A 10,000-nucleotide genomic window follows, 5' to 3' on the forward strand; every position below is an offset into this window, starting at 1 on the left:
ACCGCGCGCCGTCACGGTCCCACGGCCTGTTTACGCGGAAAATCCCTCCCGCCCCACCTGCTCGGCTTCCTGCTTCGCTCGCCGCGTCGCTGCTCCGCCTCCCCTGCATCCACATGTCGGGCTCTGCCCCTGCATGTTGGGCTCTACTCTTTCATCCCATGTTGGGGATTCAAGCTCAGCCCTCCGATATTTCCAGCTCATTAAGCATGCCCGTGTTATCTGTAGGGAGCCCAGACGCCCAAGCAATGCGACATAAATAAAGATAATTTCACATTAAATCTAAGAGCTGTCTGTTAGAAATAAATAATAGATACAGGATGATAACAGGGTAGTAGTGATAAAAATCATAGTAATACTTAATGAATACCTCTTCTCTCGGTGTGCCTGATTGTGCTGTGTGGTTACAGTTTGTTGTCATCAATTCATGTTTGTCTTCTCTTTTTTGCGTCCAGTCATCCATGCAGCGCGTTGCGATTCACGTGATTCTCATCCTGGGATCGTGTCATTGTGTCGCAGGGTTCGTTTTGTGTGTGTGTTTACAGAGTCTATTATTTTTATTGCGGCACCAATCACACAGAGCATTTGAAATTGTCATGGCGGTGGGCCGGCTGGAGGGGACATTGATGTTCAAACCAGAACCCCAGTACCAGCACCTTCCACCGCACTGGAGTGCATTCAAACAAGACACTGGGTTCCTGGCAACAGGAGTCAGCGAAAACAAAACAAAGAAAAATGATTCCCCCTTCAGGGAACGCAGAAAACATTTGGACAGATTTTCGTCTCGGCTGTTCACTTAGCGGCTTGTTGCGAGGCGCACGTTGCGTTTGTTGATGATGGATTGGATTTTATTTTTATTTTAAGTTTTTTGTTTTCGAAGGTATGAAATGACTGTGAGAGCACCACGCACAATTTCAACCATCGGTTTTAAGAGATACACAACACATGCAAATACGGGTTACCCGCAGACATTTGAAACCACTTCCGACGCGCGCACGCGCACGCACACGCACGCACACACACACACACACACACACACACACACACACACACACACACACACACACACACACACACACACACACACACACACACACAGACACACACACACACACCATCTCGGATATCTTGCGCCATGTTCATCCTGTCGGATCTCCGGAGGGCATCTAGTCAAATAAAATACCTCTGGTGATAGAAGCTGCAGCGTCCTCATCTGTGCGTGGGCGTGTTTGTTGTTTTCCGTCTGTTTTAATTAAACATGGCTCTATCTGGTGGAGGCATGGGGGGTGGGGGTGGCAGGGACCACTGACAGATGGCACATAAAACCAAACTCCATCACTCTTTCGACATTTTAAGGAGGGCTCACCAAAATGACGAGAAAAAAAAAAAAAAAAAAAAAAGAACACAGCTTGTCACGCTTGATGCCGACACAACGTACACAAATGGCGAACTACAGTCGATGCGGAGCCAAACGCCGTCCGCCGAATCTCAGGACGCCCGGGTGGTTTTGAAACGTGTTTGGGGGGGGACTCCCTGGAGCTGCCGTAAATTTCAGCGTCTTAAATAAACAAATACTTGTACTAAGCAAAAAAAAAACAACAATAAAAAAAAAACCCGTATAACCCAACAGTTAGCCAAGCTGCCCTTATCTAAACTCAAGAGGTACTTGCAGTTTGAAAGTGTGTCTACACGGCTCGGACAGTTCAGTTCAGTTGTGCAAAAAAAGACCTTGAGAAGATATTGCGCCGAAAAGAAAAAGCGCGGTGGCGAGTGAGAGGCGGCCCGACGGAAAGAAAAGAGAAGTCAAGATAAAGGGCTGACTTTTCCCGCTGACCCCCGGCGCAGCGGCCCTTTCTAATTTGCCACTTCCCGCCGTGTAATCGCTCCCTCGAAGGCCTCCCACTCCGACGCCAATAGAAATAGTTGGAACATCTCCACCTTGCTTGGCACGACACCTTCCCCGAAAATACCGCGCCGGCGTCCTCCCAACCGCCCCCTCGACTGACCTTCCCCTTTGGAGTGCCGAGGCCGCAGCTGGCGAGATGGCCGGCGCGCCTCCCGTCGTCGGCCCTCTTGGAATAGTTTCTCGGCTATCGGGTTACGAAGGGAATGGCCCCTCGCATTCTGACGGCGCTTGAGCTCAAGCGAGCGTTGGGGAGAGAGACAGCCAGCTTTTCGGCGTCAATGATCGCGTTTAACTGTGACCGGATGGGTGGAGAAGTCTTTTTCCCCTCGAGGATAGGATGTTATGCTACGCATCATAGCCGGACAAAATATAGTCATAACTAAATAAAATGGATTATTATCGTGTTATTACTACTTTATTACGTTAGAGCTGCGTTTACCCTGCTGCGGTGCCTCTGTGGAAAGGGTCTATTCTATAATGCAGGCAGATATTTATTCAGGATAATTATGCATTATTAAATGCGGGGTGTGGGATGTTTTCAATGAGTTCTATTATGATTTTGCACCATTCTTTAAACATGTCTTAATAAGAAAACAGCTTCGACTTTCATCATATGTTGAATATACCCCAAGACACAGACACGCACATCTCAAATTTTCTGAATTCCCCCCCGGCGATTAATAAAGTGTTATCTTATCTTATCTGCCATGCATGCGAGTATGAATTTCAAATGTTCATAAACCTATTCGCAGGCACAACGACTGCACTAATCTAGTGCATCCACAGTCATTATCCGTGTTCTTGAATCCATTTCCCAGATACATTCGTGAAAGGGGCCGCGGTAATCAAGTGGATTTGGCCTTATTTTTAATACGGACCGCCGATGGGTGCAAATAACGCGCGCAATAACAAGAGCGTCAAATAATTCTGTCAACAAGGAGGGGATCAAAACCGGCTCCCGTTTCTACACCCTCTTGCATCATTTGTGCCTCAGCTCAGGATTCATGGTCGGAGATAAGCCTGTTCACATATGGAGCGATTACAGCGTGTGTGGTAATATTCAAGGGCCTGCTAATGCAACGGATCTAATGAAAGCTGCGGTTTTCTACTCATACCGAGGGCGGGGCTATCGCAGCTAAGGATGACCCCATTTCATCATCTCTTGCTTCAGCCGCTTTTAGGCTTCAAGGTCCTGTTCCTGGATCGATGGAGAGAAAAAAAAGGAGATTGAGGGAGGGGAAGATGCAGAGAAGAGGTGGCCGGACGCATGGAGCGGACAGCTCAGTCGGGAGGATGAAAGAAAATTTGGAAGAAAGATCACGAGAATGTGATAAAGAAAAAATAAAAGATAAAAAATGAAAAAGGCCGGGTAATGACGACGGCTTTTTGGATTTGATCCGACCTACCTGACTGCACCCGGGACACTCGTTGCCGTTCTCGCAGGTCCTGCGTCGCGACTGGATGCCTCCTCCGCATGGCACCGTGCAGCGCTCCCATGCCGACCAGGCCGACCAATAGACGTGTGGCGGGCAGGGGAGGTGTTCGTTACAATACCTGTGGAGACCAAGGACCACTCGGAATTAGCGGGTGAATTGGCGGATGTCTGTAAGCGTTTGTGTGTGTGTGTGTGTGTGTGTGTGTGTGTGTGTGTGTTTGTTCGTTTTTTTCCACACACTGTACTGAAAACATACTGTACACACACACACACTCTACTACTACGTTATCAGAAAGGCGCTAAAGGCACACTTTTTAGCCGTACTGAAATAGCTACAGCGGGTCAACACCCCAGCCACGCCGGGGTGTGAAACCGCTTTGTGTCAAACTTCTGACACACCCGACGCGCCTCTTTTCATGTCCCCCGTCAGGCGCCGCCGAGCGGGCACGGGCCGCGAGAGTGGAACATTTGACTGAGTCGCGCCGCCGAGTCCAACACCACGTGGACACGCGGCGTGAGCGGCTTAAGCAATTAAAGACTCAGCACGCATGAGAAGGACGGCACGTCGCGGAAAAAAAAACCCTCAAAACCCTCCCGTCTGGGGGCTCTTTAATGAACACTGTACTTCAAATAACTCACTGACACGGCCCCGTGGAAAAAGCCGCACGGATTCATGCATCTTCTATAATTACGTCCTCTTTACGAGACAGGATTACTGCGACATCTAAAATGTTTAATTACTCAGCCCCATGTTAGACAATAACCCCGTACTACCGCTTGCCTTATTAGAGACATATAACTTGTCTTAAAAGTTTAAGGCGTGCTATTAAATTGTTTTTATTGCTGTTTTGTTGTGCCTTGGCGCGTCACTGCCTTTTGAGGGAGAAGTCTCGGGCAGCCGAGCCGAAGTGGCTCCAACATAATATCCCGCCTCCGGAGGCTCGGGCCGGATATTTTTCCATTGTGCACTTCCTAAATGCTGCGATTGTTCGTTTAAAATCAAAAGCACACCCGGGGCACGGAGAACCTTAAAGCAGCGTATTCTTCTGCGGTTTGTACTTAAGCCGCACGCTCGTAGAGGGATGATACTGTGGGCTGGGGCTTCGGAGCGAGAGGGCGTGTGAAGAACAGGAAGAACGATGGAGATTAAAATCTCTCACGTGCAGATGAAAGGAGGCACTTTTACAGTAATGCACCAACACGGACACACACTCTCCTGATGACACTGACAAAACGCCGCTTTGGCTGCAACAGCGGAGGGAAAAAGCTGCTCTGATCCATACAAAGCAGATTTAAATGGTTTTAAAGGCATTGTCATAGACAGAGTCATTATTTTAGTCATGGGGAAAAAAAAAAGCTATAATCCAGTTCAGATTTGATTCTCTCCTCTTCTTCACGTCCCACAGGAAAAAAGACAGAAAAAAAACACTGACCAAGCGAACAGATTAAAAATGGCGCTAATTACTTGCTATAGGCTGAGTAAGCGAAAATGACTATATCAGCAGGCCGGAGGGAATTCCAACAGAAGGTCCATAAATGCGAGCACTTAACTGGCCAGATTTCCGCCCATAGCATGGTTCATTTCAGAACATTTGCTCTTTCTGTGGAAACTGCAACTACTACAAACAACAGGGTGCGAATTTGAGTAAAGCTTCTTATCAAGAGAGCAAAGTGCAAAAAAAAAAAGTTGTTACTCCTACAAACTCTTTAGTATGTGGGTCTGTGCCTGTGATTGGGGCCTCCCAACTGAGCATCAATGGCATCTCTCTTGAGCTAGAAGAATGGTGAACAAAGTGGCCAGCATGGCTTCCAGGAAAATAGCCAAACACCTCAATAAAGAGGTTTGATATACATACAGTATATATATATACACACATATATATATACAGTACATCTACTGCTGCTGCACCCAGAGAACACCCTGCTGCTGCACCCAGAGAACACCCTGCTGCTGCACCCGGAGGACACCCTGCTGCTGCACCCAGAGAACACCCTGCTTCTGCACCCAGAGGACACCCTGCTGCTGCACCAAGACAAAACCCTTCAACACCCAGAGGGCACCCTGATACACCCAGAGAACAACCTGCTGCGCCCCAGCACAGGCCCATCCCCCTTCTGCCAACCCCATACAACACATGTGCACAGGCTGCCAACCCTACACCTGGCAGAGCCCCAATGCGGTGACCTGAGCATACACCAGATGCTCAGCGAGCTCTATGCGATCCTGGTCCAGGCATAAAACTTAAGACCACTGGAATTATAATACCGTGAATCATGGAATACAAACCTTTCACTTTTCTATCCTGGAATATACAATGTCTGAGGTGGACTGGTATTTGGTATGGTAAAAGCAGAAACCCAGACTTCATACAATAAATTGCAAACACAGAGATCATTGTCCTGCAGGAGGCATGGCACAGAGGGGATGGCCCCACTGGCTGCCATGCAAACTACAGACAGCTGGTACTACCATCCACGAAGCTTACAGGGATCAAACAGGGAAGAGGCTCATGGAGGAGGCATGTTTATATGGTACAAATCAGAACGAACCCATTAACTCCATTAAGCTAATCAAAACAGGAGCTTTTTACATCTGGTTAGAATTCAAACAGGAACTTACCTCAACCTAGGAAAACATCCTCCTGTGTGCTACCTACGTCGCCCAAATCGAATCCCCATATTTTAAGAACAACAAGTTCTCTATCCTGGAGGAGGAGGTGAACCATTTCCATTCCCATGCGCACATTGTAGCCTGTGGGAACCAGCACAGAGGGAGACAAACACCTCCCAGGCGTTGGAAACATCACCTCTCCGATACGACAAAGCAACAAAGACAAATGGGGTCACAGATCTCACGGCTCTGTCATTGGCTGGGCCTGTACATAGTCAACGGTAGGCTTTGAGGGGACTCCTACGGCAGGTACACTTGTACTCATCTCGGGGTAACAGCCGTCAGCCCACTGTCAGCCTGCTGACTCCCTGTCAGACCTCAGCAAAACCACAGTCTACATGAACGGATCTACACACAAACATGAAGTATCCAAGCCAACCCAATTACTTACTATTAAAAAAAGCTACAGATGGGAGGAAGGTAGTGAGGTAACCACAACGCTATTAGACAACAAGTCCCATCACTCTTAGACCAGTTTGTGGAAAATGCAATGTAAAAACCTCAGAAAGCAATTAAGGAACCTATCAAAACAAAAACATGGAGACCCAGACAACTGGAACGTACGTCTTTACTATGGTGAAACGGTATATCTGTAAAAATACAGAAAGGAAAAAAAAGACACCAACACGTTGGAAAGCACCTACATGCTATTGGGGAATCCATCAAAACAAACCACTTCTGGGAAAATTGGAACAGAACACTTTAAACAAACAAAAACCTGAGGACCTACCCATCCAACATGGAGATGTATGGGAAAACCAGTTCTCCAATTTCCTTGGTCCAATAGAGAAGAATAAACAGAAAAAAAAACAGGTTTTACTTAGTATTTTTTGGTTTATGCACAGTGACTATAAAACATTTAAATAATATGAGTAAATCTATAACAAAACTGACTATTCCCATATATTTAATCAATTAATTGCATGAATAGAAAGTGTACATATTTACATTTTTACTTATGAACTTCTAGTTCTCACTGAATCTTAATATTACAATGTAGAAATGTTGACAGTTTTTTTTTTATTATATTTTGCACAAAGTTCCGGGCCACTGCACCCAAAAGGCCGCGCTCTAAGGAGCTGTCCATGGTTCTGCAGGTTCGAGGCCTGTTTTGACAACTTTATTACTATTCCCTATAACTTTTAGTTGTTTTTTCGATATCTTTTGAATTAAATAGGAATTGTAGAAGCGTTTTTGTCAACGTTTTTGACGCCTTTTTGTACAATACATTATTCAAAGTTTCAACAATTTTCTTGAGAAGTGCATTTTGAAAACCACTATGGACCCGTTCCGCTACCTTTGGATGTCGTGAAAGTAATAAAAATTACAATAATAATATAATATTTAGTATAATTTACATATCATTGGAAAGCCTGGGCATGCCACCCCTTATAAATGCGCTTCAGTTGCACCACCTCTCTGAGTTACCACCAGGTCTCTGCAGATGGTGATAGCCAGAGGCTCATTTTCGGAGAAAGGGGCCAATTTTGGACCAAAAGCATAATACCTAATTTAAACACGTGCAAAAAGCACCAGCGCACCGAGACGCTATTTGCGTGGCAGCGCAGTCAGGGATGCATTTCTCCGTTTACGGCTGCCTACGCTCGCATTTTCTGTTATTTACACTGGTTTAGCGGCCGCAAAAACCGGGCATCCCTTTGTGAATTCGCCCCTGAGAGTCAACCATCAGAACCTGCTAGACTCCCCTATTACACTAAAAGAAATACAGGACAAAATAGAACAATCACTCGAAACCAAGAAGGCCTGTGGTGTTGACGGCATCCTAGATGAAATGATAACATTCCTACACCTCAAATTCCAATACTATATATACTAAAAACTACTTTAACATCATTCTTAGCTCCAGATCTTCCCCAATATTTGGAACCGAGGACTGATAACGCCGCTCCACAAAAGTGGAGACAAATGCGCCCGCAACAGCAACCGTGGGGAAAATCCTCTGTATGATTGTTAACCACAGACTCCTCCAACTCCTTACTGAAAATAATGTCCTCAGCAAATCCCAAATGTACTTTTTACCAAATATCATAGAACAGACCACATCTTCATCCTCAGCACGCTGATTGACAATCAAATAAGCCAAAAGAAAAAAAAGCTTATCATTCTCCTGCTTTGTTGATTTTCAAAGAAGCCTTCGACTTCATTTGGCACGAGCAAGGGGTGTTGTGGGGTCAGGATGCAGCTTGAGTCCGACCCTCTTTGACATGTACATCAGTTTGCAATGGCTGGCAGCAGCCTGGCAGACACACAAGTCAAATGCCTACTGTTTGCAGATTGCTCCTGTCTCCAACCAAAGAAGGCCTACAACAGCACCTCGATTTTCAGCGACAATTCTCCCAGACCTGGGCCGTGGCAGCGAATCCGACCAAGTCAAAAATGATGACATTCCAAAAAGGACCCCGCCTCCAAATGCGCCTGACCGCTCTGACCGATCTAAATCCAAGGAAATCCTTGACCATGTACAGGCTCGGCGTGCGAAAGGCTGTGCACCCACCGCACCCAGCGGGAGGTGGAAACCCAGCTCCACTCTTTTACCACCTGCCAACTGTGCCAGGACATCAGAGACATATACTACCCACACATTACAACCACCGAAAAAAGGCTTTGAAAACATGGCTTATAACAAATAAAGGTCCATGTCTGCTGGGCCAAAATACGGCAATGTGCAAACACTGCAGCAAGATTTGTGAGCTGTTATGACTGTTATGTATATTGTGTGTCTTCCTGCACTGACCATTCGCACTGTGCTGATCTCCGTACATAGACATAATTACTGTGCTTACATACAGAACAAATATCTTTAAATACATTTGTTTTAAAATAAAAAAAAATGCTGCAGTCTTTATATAATTCTCACACATCGTCTTTTTCACTGCAAGTCTACATTTTTCTATTTTATTTAAAGTTATTTTTTACCTATCTGGATATGTATATTTCTAATATATATATCCATATATATATATATTTCAGCAAAATCACAATTCTTCCATGTGTCTATACTGTATTTATTTTTTATTTTTTTGTTTGTTGTTTTATTTCACGCTTGCTTTGGCAATGTAAACACCTGTTTCTCATGTCTATAAAGCCCCTTTGAATTGAATTGAATTGAATTGAGGGAGAGAGAGAGAGAGTGTGAGTGAGCGAGCGAGGGAGAGAGAGAGCGAGAGAGAGACGGATAGAGAAAATCAAACTCCACTTCGGTCCTCCTAAGTTCCACTCCAATGCTGATTACTCTGTGTAGTCCGGAGTGAAGTATTGGACTGTGCCAGTCACCTCTCATCTCTGTAATATCTCGGTGCCGCGGGGAACTCTCCGGCGGGAGAGTCAATGGTTATGAAAAAAAAAAAGATGAGGACACTCGGCAGGACAGTGCAGAGAGAGAGAGAGAGGGAGAGAGAGAGAGAGGGGGAGAGAGAGAGAGAGAGAGAGAGAGAGGGAGATAGAAACAGACGGTGAGCCTCAGAGAAGGACGTAATGGAGGGTTCAGCCTTTAAAGGCCACATCCAATCACTCCCTGCGCTATGGTGCCGGCTTTTTGTTTCCATGGTGACACCCGGTAACAGCCCCCTCCACCCCACCACCACCCCCTCTGTTCATCTCAATTTTGCTTGCTTTCATCCTCCAAACTGTATTTACTTATGGCCTTTTTTTTCACCGCCCCCATCCAGGAAAAACCGCAGGAGGGCGGATGAAAAAACGCCGCCAAGACACCAGGTGCTGACGCGGGCATAGCTTCATTACCGGCCTCCGTCAATACGAATCGTATTTCGACGGCGGCGTTGAAATTTTCCCCGCACGGCGAGGCCCCGCATGCGGAGCCAGCATTCGTAATGGGCTTCGGAGTGAAGCGTTCAAACAACGCGGGAAAACCTGTGAAGGCGGAAGGAAGACCCTCGAGAAGGGAGCCCTCGACCTCCTTCTACCTGCGCCGCCTTTCAATGATCCTCCGTATTTACTCATAGGATCCCTT

At 46.2% G+C, this 10,000-nt stretch overlaps 1 protein-coding gene across 1 annotated transcript in view; it reads right to left on the minus strand.

Annotated features, from left to right (window-relative positions):
* The window catches only part of sema5a (sema domain, seven thrombospondin repeats (type 1 and type 1-like), transmembrane domain (TM) and short cytoplasmic domain, (semaphorin) 5A), a 136,960-nt gene that overhangs the window by 32,683 nt on the left and 94,277 nt on the right, over nt 1-10,000 (minus strand). Inside the window, exon 15 of the mRNA XM_080019970.1 lies at nt 3,310-3,457. Coding sequence (XP_079876096.1) covers nt 3,310-3,457 — 148 coding nt within the window. The remainder of the gene's footprint in view (nt 1-3,309; nt 3,458-10,000) is intronic.

The sequence above is a fragment of the Zeus faber genome (genome assembly GCF_960531495.2).
Source record: "Zeus faber genome assembly, chromosome: 19".
NCBI lineage: Eukaryota > Metazoa > Chordata > Actinopteri > Zeiformes > Zeidae > Zeus > Zeus faber.